Source organism: Phyllostomus discolor, chromosome 2 (genome assembly GCF_004126475.2).
Source record: "Phyllostomus discolor isolate MPI-MPIP mPhyDis1 chromosome 2, mPhyDis1.pri.v3, whole genome shotgun sequence".
In the NCBI taxonomy this organism is placed as follows: Eukaryota; Metazoa; Chordata; class Mammalia; order Chiroptera; family Phyllostomidae; genus Phyllostomus; species Phyllostomus discolor.
In genome coordinates this window covers 99454028-99472733 of record NC_040904.2, presented here as the reverse complement: position 1 = coordinate 99472733, position 18706 = coordinate 99454028, and the positions used below count along the sequence as shown (strand labels likewise).

Genomic DNA, 18706 nt, shown 5'->3' with positions numbered 1-18706 from the left:
CAGGTGCTCAACTCAGTGGTAGGGAGTTTTCAGATAAGAGAGGGAGGGGAGTATGTATATATTAACTATTAATGTAGTGACATTACTCATAGTCAAAAATATAAGCTAAAAAGTAGAAAATTAGTAGTTAATTAGGCCTTGTGTTACATGTATTAGACGAATACCATTAAGAATTGTCTGTTACACTGCAAAAATATGAATCTGGGAAATTTCTTATTTTAGGAAAACTTAAAACTGTCACTTCTAGGTTAGTTTCTGGAGGTCATTTATGTTGTTGGCTAGATTATCTAGAATATTTATTGTACCCAAGAAGTTGAATAACCCAACTAAAATCTTTTTTTAAAAAATCTGTATTCTAACAGTTCAGTTTTCCAAGGACATTTGTAAATTATGAGTTCTACTGTCTATGTGTGACACATTTATTGAAGAAGAGTGTTGCTTCACTTGCTTCGGTGGATATATTAATGAAATTGGTGAGACTCAGCTTCTGTTATTGGCCTTTGGGCCCACCATTTCTTCTCGGTCATGTTTTCTGGATTGTTAAATACATTTGTTCTCTTCTCCTTTTATGTTTTCTTTGTTCCTATTTGGATAGTGCAGGTACCTAGGACAAATGTAAGTGACTGTGGGTTGTATGTATGTGGGTCTTTCTGATGAAAAAACTTTTAAAAAATATATTTTATTGATTATGCTTTCACAGTTGTCCCATTTTCCCTCCTTTATTCCCCACTGCCCTGCACACCCCCTCCCACCCACATTCCCCCTCCTTTAGTTATGTCCATGGGTTGTACATTTAAGTTCTTCAGCTTCTACATTTCCTATACTATTCTTAACCTCCCCCTATCTGTTTTCTACCTCCCATCTATGCTACTTATTCTCTGTACCTTTTTCCCCTCTGTCCCCCTCCCCCACTGATAACCCTCCATGTGACCTCCATTTCTGTGATTCTGTTCTTGTTTTAGTTTGCTTTGTTTTTTTTGTTTTTGTTTTTTTTTTTTAAAGATATTATTTATTTATTTTTAGGGAGGGAAGAGAGGGGGAGAGAGAGAGAGAAACAAACATCACTGTGCAGTTGCTGGGGGTTATAGCCTGCAACCCAGGAATGTACCCTGGCTGGGTACCTAGGGCACTGTGGTTCGCAGCCCGCGCTCAATCCACTAAGCTACGCTAGCCAGGGCTGTTTTGTTTTGTTTTGTTTTGTTTTGTTTTGTTTTAGGTTTGGTTGTTAATAGCTGTGAGTTTGTTGTCATTTTAGTGTTCATACTTTTTATCTTCTTTTTCTTAGATAAGTCCTTTTAACGTTTCATATAATAAGGGCTTGGTGATGATGAGCTCCTTTAACTTGACCTTATCTGGGAAGCATTTTATCTGCTCTTCCATTCTAAATGACAGCCTTGCTAGATAGAGTAATCTTGGATGTAGGTTCTTGCCTCTCATGACTTGGAATACTTCTTTCCAGCCCCTTCTTGTCTGTAAGGTTTCTTTTGAGAATTCAGCTGATAGTCTGATGGGAACTCCTTTGTAGGTAACTGTCTCCTTTTCTTTTGCTGCTTTTAAGATTCTCTCTTTATCGTTAATCTTGGCTAATGTAAAGATGATGTGCCTTGGTGTGTGCTTCCTTGGGCCCAACTTCTTTGGGACTCTCTGAGCTTCCTGGACTTCCTGGAAGACTATTTTCTTTGCCAGATTGGGGAAGTTCTTCTTCATTATTTTTTCAAATAAGTTTTCAATTTCTTGGTCTTCCTCTTCTTCTGGCACCCCTATGATTCAGATGTTGGAATGTTTAAAGATGTCCTGGAGGTTCCTAAGCCATTCCTCATTTTTTTGAATTCTTGTTTCTTCATTGTTTTTTGGTTGAATGTTTTTCTTCCTTCTGTTTCAAACTGTCGATTTGAGTCCTGGTTTCCTTCCCGACACTGTTGGTTCCCTCTCGATGTTTCCTTATTTCACATAATGCAACCTTCATTGCTGCCTGGGTCTTTTTTATGCTGTTGAAGTACCCCCAGTGAGTTCCTGGAGCATCCTGATACCCAGTGCCTTGAACTGTGCACCTGATAGGTTGGATATCCCTTCATCACTCAGTTGTATTTTTTCTGGAGCTTTGATCTGTTCTTTCATTTGGGCCTTTTTTTTTTTTTTTTTTTTTGGTCTCAGCGCACTTACCAGGGCAGGGCAACCCATGTCATCGCTGCATTGTGATGCTGTATGTGAGGGAGGATTCAGAGAGGAAACAGTGCCGCTTGCTCTGCTGTATGCGGGTTTTCAGTCACTTTCCCAGCTACCCACAATCAAGTGGGCCCTTCTGGTGCTGATTCCCCGGTGGGTGGTCTGTGTCCGTTCTAGGACTCTGTGGTCTCTTCAACAAACTCTCCTGTAAGGTTGGGAGCTTCTCCTGCTACCACCTCAACCACCACAGGTGTTTTCAGTCAGAGGCTTTGAGGCTTTATTTCCCCCACACTGGAACCTTGGGTTGTTTGGTCTGTCTCACTCCCCAGTTTTTCTTCCCGGTTTATCTGCATGCGAATGTGGGACCTCCTAGTCCACCAGCTCCCTTGCCCACCCCGGTCCTCTAGCCACTGCCTTGCCTGGAGTCCTCTCTGCCCGGCTGCCCATCTCCTCTTCTCCTGCTGGTCTGGATGACTGTTTCTTCTTTAACTCCTTAGTTGGACTTCCATACAGTTCGATTTTCTGGCAATTCTGGTGTTTTGTTTTGTTGTTTTATTTTAAGTTGGTGGTTGTCCTTGTTTTGGTTGTGTGAGGACGCACTGTGTGTCTACCTCTCCTTCCATCTTGGCCGGAAGTCCTGATGAAATTTAAACCAACACTTTAGAAGTAAATACTGCATTTTGCCATGTATAATGCACACCCACATTTTTGTGCACATTATATACAGGATTATTATGCCCATGGTATATAATCATTATACACGGCAAAAAACAGTAGGCCTGATAGCTTTCTGTGGCTTTGTCAATCTACAAGGTTATCAGTAACACAGGACTATTTACCATATCACATCCTTGAAGCTTTAAAACTCGTGTCTCCTATGGTACTCTTTTATGGGTCTGTGGTTTCAGTTTTGATCATGGAAATTGTTGAGAAAATAGGATAGCTCTGCAGATACTCATTTGATAGCATACTTTTATTCAGGCGTATTATATATATATGTATTTATGTATCAGTGTATTTATATAGCTATATATTTTGGCAAACTGAAGCTGTCCTTCGCTGGGCACATCACAAAAAGTCAGGGTTCTTTGGAAAAAGACAATAATAGTAGGAAAGATAAAAGGCAGCAGGAAAAGAGGAAAACCAAATATTAGATGGATTGACTCCTTAAAATACAGGTGGCAAACACAAGGCCTGTGGGCCAAATCTGGCCCTCCACCGTGTTTTATCCAGCCTGGCACCTTGTTTCTACCAGGCAACTCCTTAAGTAAGGCCGAGCTCCTTGGCCTTACTTAAGGAGTTGTTACCTTTATATGGTCTAAAAAATTACATTCAGCCTTTTGAAGGCAATCACGAGGCTGCCCCCGGTGAAAATGAGTTTGACACTCCTGTCTTAAAAGAAGCCATACGCATGAATCTACAGGACCTGAGCAGAGCTGTTGTAGACAGGACATTGTGTACATCACTCATTCATAGGGTTGCCAGGAGTTGGAGCTGCTGGCTCAATGGCATGTAACAATAACAATTTCATCTATAAAGCATGAATGTAGACTGTATTGGATGGAGTCTGGGAGGGATTCAACTCAGAAAAATCTCCAGTGGAATCTTTGTCCTGTTGTTTGCATGTATTCATGCCAGAAATGTTTTAAAAAGATTTTTGGAACTTTATTTCTATGTGAGTTAATTTCATAATCTGGGCATCCAGTAGTGCCTTTTCCTGTTTGATCTTTTCTTACAAGCAGATTGATACATTAGTAATAAAGTTGACAGTTGAAGTTAAAACAGCTCTCTTAAGTGGCCCTGTTATTACTTTGTGATCTCTAATAAATCTGTTAACTTCCTGGAGCTTCATTTTCCTCATCTGTGAGATGGAGGTAATTTCATGTACTTTACAGGCTTGTTAGATTTACATGAGGTATTATTATGTGAAAATAATTAGTAAGGTACATGGCTGTATTAAGTTACAGGAGATACTGAACCAAGATTTTGAATAATGAATCCAGATATCATTACTACATTTCCTTTGTACAGAAAGCTCTATGAAGGAAGGGGCCTCATTTGTCATATTCGGTTTTTTTTTGTGACCCCAATTCCCAGCATAGTACCTGTCTGGTACACAGATAATTCTTATTAAGCATGTGGTGAATTAATCAATAATGACAAGATATTTGAACCAAAAATTGTACTCTTATCTTTTTTCCTTTTCTATTCTCAACATGTTTGAGAATTTTCTATCACTAAGCTTACTGTGTGACATTAATATGAGAGAATACAAAGTAGAAAGAATGTATGTAGCATAAAAACATGTGAGAATTAGTGTTTTAATAAAGCCATGCAGAGATGGTTTAATAAAGTACACATATTCAAAGTATAGGATTTACCCTCCCCTACCATTTCAGATGTCACGTACTAAAAAAACAAAAGAAAAAAAAAACAAAAGAAAAAATACCAATAAAGAAAAAAATAAATGGCACTCTCTTTTCCACTGATTTTCTTTTAAAAAGGAGTATGTTTTTCAATGCTTCTGCAGATGGTGGAGATAATGGTATAAAAAGGAATGTAGCTACCATTCACTTAGCAGATGTGCTGTTCCTGTTTTGATTTATGCATTAGGTCAAAAAGGAAACAAGTAGGAAATGATAAAGACCATCTGCAGAGGGCCAAGTTTGACATATAGGTGTTTTCCAAGGATGAAAATTCTTTATCAGAAGGAAGTGTTTCCTATCTTTAAGTCCTCTAGTCTTCTGGCACTGTAAGTAGTGAGTCTGCAGTGTGGGAAGTGCTGTGCCCTGGCATTGTGTATTCCACCCAGCATTCTCATCTGTGACCCACTAGCAAGAGGATCAGCCATAGCTCTTAAGCAGTGGCAGTGGGAACCTTGTCTTATTATAGTCCCACTGGGAGTGGCAATGGGAACTGTCATTCCAGTGGCCTTTATTTAACAGAGCCCAGTTAGCATCTCTTCTAGCAGAGCTTTGTGGGGAGAAATACTAAGTGGACTCTGCTTTGTGAATTGACCCAGTTGGTCTGTCAGTACTGTTCCTTTGTGGAGAGATGGGCCTGGGATTTGCCCTATTTGAATGGCATTGCTAGGATCTCTAAAACCTGATTTTGCTGGGAGAGTGTTGGGGGCTGTTAAGCCATTATTTAGAGGGAGGAAGAGAGGGGCAAAAACAAAAACCAGTTTGGATTTGATTCTGAGTAATTCAAATCACTTGAAACAATATATATTTTTCTTTTCGGCATATTCCTTATTAACTGTAAACATAGCATCATTACTCCAATAGTTGTAAAGTAAAAAATTAATCACTATTTGAAAATGTGTGGTGACCCTTGCAGAAATTGAATTAATGACAGAACTCTTCTTATCTGGCTGTTTTGTTCTTCACATTTAGAGATTCTTGTTTAAACTCTTAAAGAGGTTATGAGAAATTCAATCTCATTTCCACTTTAACAGTTATTATACAAGTTAATCTGTAATGTTTTAGGTTTGTTTCCTCTCCAGATTATGCAGAAAAGTGTTAGCCTATAAATGGATTGTGTTCAGAAAAGTTTATCAGTACTTTTGGAATTTAGAACATATTTTCCATTTAAAGTTTTGTAAATATGTAAAATAAAAATGGTTAGGTTCCCAAGCTGTTTTATAAAAGCCTAACTAAGCCAGAATAACTCAGATATCTACATATTTACAGTGAAAAATAATAGAAAATAATAATATTGCAGGAATAGTAATTAAACAAAACTAGAAACTCCTAACTACTGGCACTTGATTGATAAAAGGATTTAATCTGAGAGATAAGGAGTAGATAGAGCCATGTGACTCCTGTTGGGGGAGAGGGAAGGGTGTGATGAGAAATTGTACCGAATTAGATATCCCTGTGTTGGTCAGTAGCTAGTGCTGGGTATCTTGGAAAACTAGATTGCTACCTTGGTATTTATATATGTACACATTTCAGAGTTTGTGTGTGTGTGTGTGTGTGTGTGTGTGATATGGGATAGCAACTGAAACCAGAAAAGTCGGCATTCGTGCTGCCTGTCACTACCAGAATCAATAAGTACAACGTTTGAATCTTCATGGGCACTTTATTTAGATACCAGAGACCTGAGAAGATGGTGATTTATGTACCCTAAAAACCATCTTAACATCTCATCTCAAGCCAACCTTTTTATAAGGAGAAGAAATGATCGGTAAGGGATTTGGAAAAAATGTTAACCGGTAAGAGTTACACTCTGGTAGCAGTTTTCCTAGTACTTCTTTATTTGTTGATCAACAGTTCTATATCTGTGGCACAGTTCCCTCCCTGGAACACTATGGCTTTCAGACCCCGTGGGGCACAAGGGTTGCATTTATGCCCCTGGAGTCACCAGGTCATGCATTCTAGTTTCTAGAATAACAGCTTTCCACATGCATTAATCACTTAAGCCTATCAACTATGACTGAAGCTAAAATCTTTAACTCTTGAGTTACCCTATCATAACTGCCACCCAAATATTGTATGTATTAGGGGTAGTTTTTAAAAATAAATTTTATTATAATCAAATATACTCTGTTATCTTTAAACTTACAAAGAGTAAAATACTATAGTTTAGCCAAATCAACAGGAAATTCCTAAATTGTATGATATAGAGATTTAGTTTTCATATTCTTTTTTTTAATTATTAGAAAAATCCCACTGCCCTGCATTTTTAGTCCCCAATGTTTCTTATTTAGAATAAACCAATCCCAAAAATAAAAATAAAAAAGTGAAAGCAAGGGCAGTGTTCCTTCTATTACTGCAAAAGTAGCAGCTCTGGTGAACCAGTGGATAATCACTTTGTATTCTGAAAAATCTGTTCAAGTGCTTAAATGTTTGCTGTCTGTTCACTGATTGGATTTTCCTAAGGGGAATTCTTGCTTTTCTTTTATTCATTTTAGATGATTTGTTGCTCTGATAGCCTTATATCTCAGGGTGAATGAAGTAGTTCATATTAAAAGGTATTTTTGCCTTTATGTTAAAGGGTTTGAGGCCCTGGCCAGGTGACTCAGTTGGTTGGAGTGTCATCCCATACAGCAAAAGTTTGAGTGTTAAATCCCTGGTCAGGGTGTAATAGGTAGTCACACCAAAACCCTGGAGAAAGCAGGGGGCAGGAAGAAAACCCCAAGGCAGCACTGAAGATTAGAAGCATTTTGCCCTCCCTGTGAAGGGAAGACTCTCAGGAGGAGGGAAATTGCTAGAAGCAGCTGGGCAGCTTGTGATTCCACAGAAGGGAGCTTGTACAGAGCATGAGGAACTGGAGACGTTGCCCCCTTAAAGAAGGTGAGGGCCCGAAGAGGGGCAATGGTAAACATAGCCAACACTGGCCCTCACTGGTTGAAAAGCTGGACACTCCCACCGGCTTCTAGAGTGCATGGGATTCTAGGAGAAGACTTTTAAACAGAAGGTGGGCAGAAGCTTGGTCTCTTGACCTCTTGACAGCTTGGCCTTTTGGCTTCTTGGGCTTTCAAGCTTTATCCCTCCCTGGCAGGAGTGGCAGATGCCAGAACCACTTGGTGCTTAGGCCTGGCACACAGGAAAGCCAGCCAGTTCTCCTCCCTGAAGGCAGGGTCTCACACTAGGATGCATGCCAGGGTGTGCCAGGCTCCCACCCTTGGAATGCTATGACCCAGGGGCAGCCTGGTCCTGGGCTGCTTTCATTCTCTTGCTCTGAGAGCAGCACATGGAGGAATGACCTGGGAAGTTCCTCACAGATGGAGTTTCCTCTTCATGACTTTCTGGAGTGATCGGGAAGCACAACCCAGACCCTGAGAGAGAGCAAGCTGCTGTGAGGTAATGGCAACTCTGGAACCAGAGAGAGAGCCTTGAGCTGTAGAGACAGAGGCCAGTTTGAGTAACAACCTTGGGCTACTGATAAGCAATAATGGGGAACTTCTGGACAAGGATTTGGACTTTAATCTTGCTGAGGGTGGCTGGTGTTCTCTGCTTTGCAGGAGAGGTCAGCTTAGAACAGGAATGCTCCCTGCCCCCTCAAATTGGCAATCCTGTTAATAAAAACCTATTTCCTTCCTCCAAAGTCTGCGTGTTATGCATGTAATGGGCGATGAGCAGCCAGACCCCATGCTGCCTGGTTGCGAAGGGCACATACCTAGGTTGCGAGTTTGATCCCCCAGTAGGGGTGCATACTGGAGGCAATCATTGGATGTTTCTCACTCATGTCAATGTTTCTCTTTCTTTCCCCCTCCCTCTCTCTCTGAAAACATTGAAAAAATGTCCTCAGCTGAGGGTTAAAAGATTTGAGGACACTGATTAAAATGTGTGGTTATATTGGACTGTTATTTTTATGGATTTATTTTGGAATAGAGATAAATGGCTTGATTCACTTATACTTTTATAGGCATTGGAAAGTATATTAAACTTGGGAATTGGATGACCTGGGTAGTAGTTTTCAATATTACTGACCTTGAGCTTTTATTTACCTCTTGAGCTACAGTTCTCTCCTTGGTTCTACCTCCTTCACAGCACTGTTTCCTAGATTTAAACATGTTTGTAAGTTATTCAGTGATCTACAAATATGTTACTTGTGATGATGATGATGGGTGATGGGGGTGAGGGTTGACCCTGGGTACATTTGTCAGTATTTTAGTTTTGTCTTTGCATTTTCTTCTCAGTCTATTGTGTTACTTAACCCTTTTGAGAAGTGATTTTGGGGTCCTTTGTCATCTTAGGAGCTAGAGGTACTTATTTTAGTGACTTTCAGACCTTTAGCAGTTTTCAAAGTATAGTGGAATACTTAGGAACTCCACACTTAAAGTGAACAAATACAGTGTGGAGCAAAAGCAGGTTTGCAGTTGTTTGCATGGAAAATAATATAATAATTAATAAATAATAATATAAGAATAAACTGGTTTGCATGCCCATAACTGTAAACCTACTTTTGCCCTCCCCTATATTTTACATCCTGCTATGTGCATAGGCATAAAATGGGCCTATAGCAGTAAACATGTGATAAGTATGATTGCTGCCCTTATGGATTGGCTGTTAGTTATTGTTGACATAAAAAAACCTGTAAGGTCCAAACCTGTAAAGAAGTTTTATAAGAGTTTATTTGGGGCAAAACTGATGACAGTAGCCATAAAGCAAGATCTCAAATGCTCCAGATAATAACAAATTTTTAGTTTCTTTTATGCACTTGAAATTAAGGAGGAAATGTAAGGTAGATTACATGAAGGTGAGAGAATACAAAGCAGGATTTGAATTATAGGATACTTAAGATTATGTGCTTTCTTGAGGGTGGTTACATCTTCTAGAGGTATTCCTTCTGACATTTCAAAGGTGTGTTAACATAGATGTACAAGAACAGATCTTTAATTCTGGCCAAGATGGAGGCGTATGTAGTAGAAATGCTTCGCTCCCTCGCACAGCCAAAAGAATGACAATAACCAGTTTAAAAGCAATAAACAACCAGAAGTGCCAGAAAATCAAACAACATGGAACTCCAACAAGCAAGACTTAAAGAAACATTCATCCAGTAGGAGGGGCAGAGACGAGCATCTAAACAGAGAGGACCTGTGACAAAGTGGTGGGCCACCTCCGGGAGGCGGGGCTGGCTGAGCAGGAAACTAAAGACTCCAAATATGTAGCAGTAGAATACTGTGGGAGTTGTCATGGCAGGAGAGACTCCCAGTCTCATAAGAGAGTGCGTTTGTTGGAAAGTGGTGCTAGAGCAGAGAGGGCAGACAGTATTTTTCCCTCTCTAACCCCTCCCCCACAGACAGTGCCACACCACAGCAAACTGAGTTGCTGCATCCTCTTACAACATAACAGGGGCACTGAGAAAAAGAAATATGAAATATGGCCCAAATGAAAGAACAGATCAAAACTCCAGAAAAAGAACTAAGCAACGAGGAGATAGACAACTTATTAGATACAGGGTTCAAAACACTGGTAATCAGGATGCTCACAGATTGGTTGAGTATGATGACAAAATAGAGGAAAGAGTGAAGGCTATGAAAGTGAAATAAAGGAAAATGCACAGGGAGCCAACAGTGAAGGTAGGGAAACCAGGACTCAAATCAACAGTTTGGACCAGGAGGAAAAAACAAACATTCATCCAGAGCAGAATGAAGAAACAGGAATTCAAAAAAATGAGGAGAGGTTTAGGAACCTCTGGGACAACTTTAAGTGTTTCTAACATCCGAATCATAGGGATGTCAGAAGGAGAAGAAAAGCAAGGGGTTGAAAACTTATTTCAAACAATAATGAAGAAAAACTTCCCTAATCTGGCAAAGGAAAGAGAGTTCCAGGAAGCCTAGAGAGTCTCAAAGATATTGGACCCAAGGAGGAACATACCAAGGCACATCGTCATTAAGTTACCCAAGATTAAAGATAAGGAAAGAATCTTAAAAGCAGCAAGAGGAAAGGAGATAGTTACCTACAAAGGAGTTCCCATAAGCCTCTCAGTTGATTTCTCAAAAGAAATTTTGCAGGCAAGGAGGGGCAGGGAAGAAGTATTCCAAGTCATGAAAGGCAAGGACCTACATCCAAGATTACTCTATCTAGTAAAGCTTTCATTTAGAATGGAAGAGCAGATGTGATCAAGTTAAAGGAGTTCATCATCACCAAGCCCTTATGATATGGAATGTTAAACAGACTTATTTGAAAAATAGAAGGTAAAAAATATGAACAATGAAGTGACAACAAACTTGTAACTACCAACAACTGAACCTAAAAAACAAAAACTAATCAAACAAGTAGAACAGGAACAGAATCAGAGATACGGAGAGCATGTGGATGGTTATTAGTGGGGAGGGGGAGTCAGAGAATGTGGGGGAAGATACAGGGAATAAGAGGCATAGTTGGTGGGCATAAAATAGATGGGGAGGTTAAGAATAGTACAGGAAACAGGGAATCCAAAGAACTTATATGTACAACCTATGGACATGAACTAAGGTGGGGGGAATGCTTGGAAGGTGGGAGGGTGCAAGGCGGAGCAGTGGGTGAAGGGAAGACAATAATTGGGACAATTGTAATAGCATAATCAATAAAATACACTTAAAAAAAACGTAGATGTACAACAACAAAGACAGGCCTAAAAACCTTTCACTAAAGAAGTTATAGGCGTGGGGCATGATTGTACACCATGACCTGCCCTGTTAGGAATTTATGATTTGTTATAGCACCACTTTTGCATCTACATTGTTAAATTGTAATTGGTACAGCAATAGGACCAATCTAGAGTGAGCAAGTCTTTGGAAGAAAACAAACCCCATCCTGTTTTTTTCCTCTCCTTCTGTTGAAATTTAACAGAACATTTTAGGTTTATAACCACCACTTTAAAATGCATGTAAAGATGTGTGTAAGTTTATATGTTGTACTGTAGGAAGAGCAGTTTGGATTTTTGGGTGGGGATAACTTTGGTGCATATTTCAAGGGAAAAACTGAGTGAGCTGTTACATTGCAGGGATTTGGGTTATCAGAAGGCATACCAAACACAGACCTAATGCATTAAAAGAATTTTGTACAGCATTGGTTTTAATATTACGCTTACTCAAGATTGGAATAAAATATATCAGCTTTGTAAGGGCTGTTTTCTGGCTTTCTTCTGGATTCATGGCTGCTCAAGATTGAAGCTGCCAGGTATGTGACCACTGGATCAATGAATTATTGTGCTTTTAAAACTAATATTTGTATAGTTAGTCTAAGTTTACCATTTACTCTTTCTATCCATGTATAAGGTTCTGTTTCTTTGTTAATATGGTAAACTTCTCAATAAGAAAAATTTAAATATACTGTTACTCTTCCTTCACCCCAAATTTATGTCAATAAATCAAGCAGATAAACATATTTAAGACATAAACATTGCAGTGTAAATTCCTAAGCTCTTTACACACTTGCTTGCAGCCTTTTAGACTTTCATGGGAAACAAACCTGTTTCTAAAATACATCTTATTATTTCAATTGAGGGCTGAAGACTAAGTGAAACATTTATTCATCTTGGGTTTAATTGATTATATTTCAGGTCACTCGTGTTAGGAAAAGGGAAAATATGCTTGATTTCAGTTCATGGTTTATAAGTAAAATAATACATAAGCTCAGGCTTTTGAAAATTAGCATGGTTTATTCTGGGTTTTGGTTTAAAGTAGAATTTGGGTTTTAAGAGAAGATAAAAAATGAGTCAATTAAAATTAGTTCAAAAGGAGTGTGGGTATTTCAAAGTAAAAATTTGGGTATCTAATAGATACTTGCATCAGAACCTTTTGTAAAATATTTGAAGTTTTCAGTTTTGTGGAAAACAAAGTTGATTTTAGGACCCCAACCCCTGTGAGTGAGTTTTATGGCATGATCTTAAGCAAAGTAATGTAGTAGGACACAGGTTTTAGAGTTAATGGATGCCTCTGAATCCTGTGGGTACACTTTATTGAAGGGGTTACCTTTTTGAACACCTCAGTTTCTCTCATTTGTTAAATGACTAACCTGAGTAAGTCACAAGATTATTGTAAGGATTAAATGGTGTTCTGGTTTTTCTTAAAGTATGGTAGCTGGAACTGCATTAAGAATCATTTGGTGGTGCTTATTAAAAATGAAGTTTCCTGAGCCCCACTGCATCCTTTTGAGACTCTCTAGCAGTAAATTTCTAGAATCATCATTTTTAGTAAACTCTCCCGGCTTATTTTTATGTCTGCTGTGAGTAGTGCTTGCAAACTGTTAACAGTATTTAAGGAATATACTCAACACATATATTAGTATAAATTGAACCTCAGACCTCGAGGTATCCATTTCCTACTTTTTATCCATTGCTGAATATTAATGTTCTAAAGAAACCAGAAATTTTTGAAACAGGGTTATAAAACGGAGTAATTCTCCTACTGGTAAATCTACATGGCAAATTGGCTTTGACTGCTTGTTGCCTTATTTTTCAGTAAGCCTTCTATTCTCTTTTACTACTTGTAAAGCCTTTCTATATACCTTATCTTTAGAGATTTGTATCTGATTAATGCAAGCAGAAGAAGAAACAAAAACATTGCTTAATGTGTAGCATGCAGTCAGCTCCCAAATACTAACAGTTCTGCTTGAGTAATTCTTATATAAATTCAACAGCAAACATTTGCTGAGTACCTGCAGTGTGTTGAACCCTGTACTAATAAGCCCGTAAATGATTCAGATGATATCTGGCTTTCCTAAGACCTTTTAGTCAGGTGAGAGCTGAGACTCTTAATCATTTAAAAACATGTGATAAGCACTGTAGTAGGGCATGTTAAAAGAGCATAGCAGAGCAGAAAAATGTATTTTTTCTTATTGAGCATCAAATGTGTGGTACATACTTAAAAAAAAGCTGTTTAATCTGTTACTTAATCATCACAACGTCCCTCTATGGTAGCAACTGTCTCTGCTTTATATATATTAAGTGGTAGAATATGTGATTCAAACCTTGGTATGACTTCAGAGTCCATATTACACCATTATGCCTCTCTCTTAGAACAAAAACTTGGCTGAATTTTTTCTTTAAGGAGGATTTTATAGTTCTTCAGAATTGATAATTATTATTTCTTTGGCATGGTATCTTCCTGTGATTGAAAATGTGGTATTATTGTGTGGTCAAGGACTCTGGAGTCTTTTCTGTTTTATCTTTATTCTCTGCCACTCTCTTTTCCTATTTCTAGAAGTGATATACAGGGAAACATCTCCAAAAGCCAGCCTGTGTATGACATCTGTTCATTTGTTTTTCCTGCCTCTCCTTTTGTTTACTCTTCCTATTCCCAAAGAAAATTTGGTAACTCTTGTTTTGTTTTTCCCAGTCATTTAGATAGAATCATATGGAGGTGAATGTTGTCTAGGGGGAAAAGGTCTTGCTAGAGAGATTTTTATCACATCAAAGTTACATAGAAATTTTTTAACTATTTATTTTTTAAAATACATTATTGATTGTGCTATTACAATTGTCCCATTTTCCCCCCTTCACTCCCCTCCACCCTCCAAACCCCCTCCCACCCACATTTCCCCACTTTAGTTCATGTCCATGGGTCATACATGTAAGTTCTTTGGCTTCTACATTTCCTATACTATTCTTCCCACTACCAACCCCCCCCCCCCATCTATTTTCTGCCTACCATCTATGCTACTTATTCTCTGTATCTTTTCCCCCTCTCTCCCCCTCCCACTCCCTTATTGATAACCCTCCATGGGGTGTCCATTTCTGTGGTACTGTTCCTGTTCTAGTTGTTTGCTTAGTTTTTGTTTTTGTTTTAGGTGTGGTTGTTAATAATTGTGAGTTTGCTGTCATTTTACTGTACATATTTTTAATCCTTTTCTTAGATAAGCCCCATTAACATTTCATATAATAAGGGCTTGGTGATGATGAACTCCTTTAACTTGACCTTGTCTGACAAGCACGTTCTCTGCCCTTCCATTCTAAATGAAAGCTTTGCTGGATAGAACAATCTTGGATGTAGGCCCTTGCCTTTCATGACTTGGAATACTTCTTTCCAGCCCCTTCTTGCCTGTAAGGTCTCTTTTGAGAAATCAGCTGATAGTCTGATGGGAACTCCTTTTATAGGTAACTGTCTCCTTTTTTCTTGCTGCTTTTAAGATTCTCTCCTTATCTTTAATCTTGGCTAATGTAATGATGATGTGCCTTGGTGTGTGCTTCCTTGGGCCCAACTTCTTTGGGACTCTCTGAGCTTCCTGGACTTCGTAGAAGTCTACTTACTTCTCCAGATTGGGGAAATTTTCTTTCGTTATTTTGTCAAATAAGTTTTCAGTGTCTTATTCTTCCTCTTCTCCTTCTTGTACCCATATAATTCGGATGTTGGAATGTTTAAAGATGTCCTGGAGGTTCCTAAGCCTCTCCTCAGTTTTTTGAATTCTTGTTTCTTCATTCTTTTCTGGTTGGATGTTTCTTTCTTCCTTGTGGTCCACAACGTTGATTTGAGTCCCAGTTTTCTTCGCACCACTATTGGTTCCCTGTACATTTTCCTTTATTTCACTTAGCATAGCCTTCATTTTTTTCATTTAATTTGCAACCAAATTCAACCCAATTCTGTGAGCATCCTGATTAACAGTGTTTTGAACTGTGCATCTGATAGATTGGCTACCTCTTCGTCACTTAGTTGTTGTTGTTTTTTTTTCTGGAGCTTGGATCTGTTCTTTCATTTGGGCCATTTTTTTGTTTTGTTTTGACACACCTGTTATATAGTGAGGGGTAGAGCCTTAGTTGGTCACCAGGGTGGGGCAATCACGTGGTTGGGTTGTGATGCTATATGTGGGGAAAGAGTCCAAGAGGGAACAGTGGCACTTGCTCCGGGAGTCTGTCGGATTTCAGTGACTTCCGCCGCTTCTCCCAAGCAAATTGGGCCCTTCTAGTGCTGATTCCCTGGTGGGTGGGTTTGTGTACATTCTAGAACCCTGTGGGTCTCTCCAGTGAACTCTTCTGTGAGGCTGGGAGCATCTCCTGCTGCCGCCTCAACCCCCACAGGTGTTTTCAGTCAGGGGTTTGAGGCTTTATTTCCCGGAGCTAGGACTCTGTGTTGTGTGCTCTGTCCCCCTCCCCAGTTTTGCCTGGTTTATCTATGCACAAATGTGGGACCTCCTGGTCCACCAGCAGATGCTTTTCCACAAGCTGCCAGACTCCGCTTTTCTTACCTGTCTGGAAGAATGTCTTCTTTAACTCCTTGGTTATTGGACTTCCATACAGTTCGATTTTTTTGGCAGGTCTGGTTTTTTGTTTTTAAATTGTCCTTTTGGTTTTGCGAGGAGGCACAGTGTGTCTACCTATGCCTCCATCTGGAGGGAAGTCCCACATAGAGATTGCTCTAAATTTTTAATTTTTAATATATAATGCTGTTGATCATTAGGGTTGGTATGAGTGGTTCACTTGCTTGGGTAGCATTCTCTTTCTTTCTTCATAGTTCTCTCCAAGGTATGTGAGCAGTTGCACTCTGGCTAGAGCTTCCTCATCATAGAGTCGAGTCCCTATTTCATGACAAGAATAAGTTTACTTTAGAATTTGTGTAACTGATTCTGTGGACCTTGGTTTCTTTTTACTTTTGCTTGTTAGTTGTATATTGTTTTCATGTTTCTAAGCTGCTGCTTTTATTTTTGGGAGAACATCTTGTTTTAATAGAAGTTTCTTAGCCAGTTACTTAGGATAAAGAGTTGTTTGAACTTTGATTTAAAAACCTGAAAATTTGAAAGTGGTCACTGTTTATCATTCAGACAATCTTAATCATGCCTGAAAAATTTAAGCTTTTTCTTGGTTCGTTTGAATAATTTATATGATATTTTTCATTAGAGTGTTTGTGATATTGTTAAACATCTATAAAAATAGCTATCTGGTACTTCTGCTAGAGAAACAGTAAGCAGTGTTATTTTCTCTACTATTTATTGTTAGATCAAAAGCCTCATAAAAATACTTTGTACGGTATTTTCCTTGTATTCACAGATGGTGGTGTGTGGTTTCTCTGGGCTTTTGTGACAGACTTTAAACACTCTTATTTCTATGTGGAGTTAAAGGAAGATTTTTATAGATAGTCATCACTCACTTGGTTCAGTTTTTGGTAATGGTTTGGCTTATTAACATCTCTAAAAGCCTCTCAGTTAAAAAGTGTTTTAGTTGTTGCTTTTTTGGGGTTCATGAATCTTAAGAAATACTAAATTAAACCACTAAAGTATGTTCAACTTTGAGATTTATCATTCATATAAAATGAGAATGTCAGTGTCAGATTCTTCTTAAATAATTAAACATGCTTGAAGTGGTCTTTGGTTTTTGGATGCTCACCTCCACACCTTGGATTTGGACTGTGGGTGTTAATGCTGTAACATTTGTTCATCTCTGGATGGATTGGTTTGAGGAATGACTTCAAAAGACTTAAAAAATGTAACCACAAGGCACAAACCTGTGTTTGAGAGATTGAAAACTAGGTTACACATATCTTTTTGTGTTCCATATTCCTAAAACTTTTATAAAAAGGTATTCTGTATTTGACAACCTTCAACAGAAAGTGGTGGTTCTGTTGTGGGCCATCTTTCCATTGCTTCATGAGGAGCCCACTGTGACAGAGTAGGGGATTTGATTGTGTTTTAGTTATAATAGGGAATTAATAACACCTGAGTGAATTTTAATTGAAATAGAGGATCCCAGGAGCCCTCTATCCAGAGGGAGGTCCTGGAGCCTAGCTATTCTCACCATTCTGCTGTTGTTCCTACAGACAGTGGCATTTTCAGGAGACCAATTTTATTGTAATTGGTTTGAGACTCACTATACCATGTAGTCTGGGAAGTTCAGTATTGACGAAGTGATGACTTCTTTTAAAAAACGATGCAGATTTGTTAATGATTTTTAGCTTTCCATGAGTATTTTGGTGTCTTGGTAGCAGAGCTTAAAATGTTGCTTTATTGCTAAGATTCAAAATTATCCCATTTCTGGTAGCAAATGTTAAATGTTTGAATATCACAGAATCAGTTGATTTTCATTTTTGTTTTTCATACGGTTTTTTGGTGGGGGTATAAGTTTCAAAATCAAATGCTGCCAGATTATCTTTAGAAAGAGCTTTCTAGCTATTAATAAGTGAATAATTGAGGCCTGAAAACAATAAAAGATGGCTTATTTATTCTCTTTTACAAAGTAATATTCTGTCACTTTTTTCATCATATTTTCAGAAACATGATCTGCTTTGGAGTTAAGAGTATATAGGTTAGTCTTTTCAGCTGTAGTAGGTAGATTGTAAAATACGGCAGAGGCAGTAGGAGACAAGTACAAAGTTGTGCTGAAGCTTAGTGATATTGGACATGTTAGTCTCTCTTAGTCTCACTGTCCTCATTTGCATAGTAAACATAATCTCTACATTTATGATATAAATATTAGAGTGGATGAAACAGTTGGAAAGTTTTTTGTACAGTAAAATTTTATACAGCTGTTATTTTCTTGTGAACTTAGCAAGTTACAATGCCAAGTGATGACAGGCTTTTCCTTGGCACACTAGATGCTGACTGCCCCATGCGCTACTAATGCTCATGCCAACTCATCCCCAGTGATACCTTGCCATTTGCTATAGCTCTGCTATTTCAGATCTCTGATGGAGCGGTCTAATGATTAGCTTGATGATTTCCAAATAAAAATTCCTGGATGCTTGAGGTCGAAAGCCTGAGAGCCATTGTTCTTAGTGTACCTAGGGATTTTATAGTAGTAGAGTATAGTCATTAAGAGTTCTCAGCATTTCTCTAACTGCTTGCAAGAGAGTAAATATTTTAATTTCTGCTAAGATAATTAGTTTTTTTACTAGGTGTACAGGAAGGTGAAAGGATTGATCCATGCCCCCATTCAGTTTCAAATTAAGAGGCCTCAAGAGTATCTTTAAGTGATCGATAGGACCTGTTTATCTTTCTAGTTTGCTTTTAATATTTTTGCAGAATTATCTCATTTGTGCATTTTCTTGTTTGCAAATCATGATGCTGGGAGAGCCGTTTCCCAAGTATGGTGGTTGAGGTTCAAGAGGTGATAAATCCCAGGGTTGTAATGGATAGCTTTCTTAGTTGATTCTTGAAACTCTGAAATCATTTCTCTGAAA

General features: G+C 38.5%; 1 protein-coding gene across 3 annotated transcripts in view; it reads left to right on the top strand.

Annotated features, from left to right (window-relative positions):
* GSK3B (glycogen synthase kinase 3 beta) overlaps window positions 1-18706 on the top strand; it is a 225783-nt gene that overhangs the window by 53584 nt on the left and 153493 nt on the right. Inside the window, exons 2-3 of one of the 3 annotated variants that reach the window (XM_036018141.1) lie at window positions 3706-3712; window positions 8985-8991. The exons of the other annotated variants lie outside the window; for them this stretch is intronic. Coding sequence (XP_035874034.1) covers window positions 3707-3712; window positions 8985-8991 — 13 coding nt within the window. The 5' untranslated portion in view covers window position 3706. The remainder of the gene's footprint in view (window positions 1-3705; window positions 3713-8984; window positions 8992-18706) is intronic. 3 annotated transcript variants of the gene reach the window in all.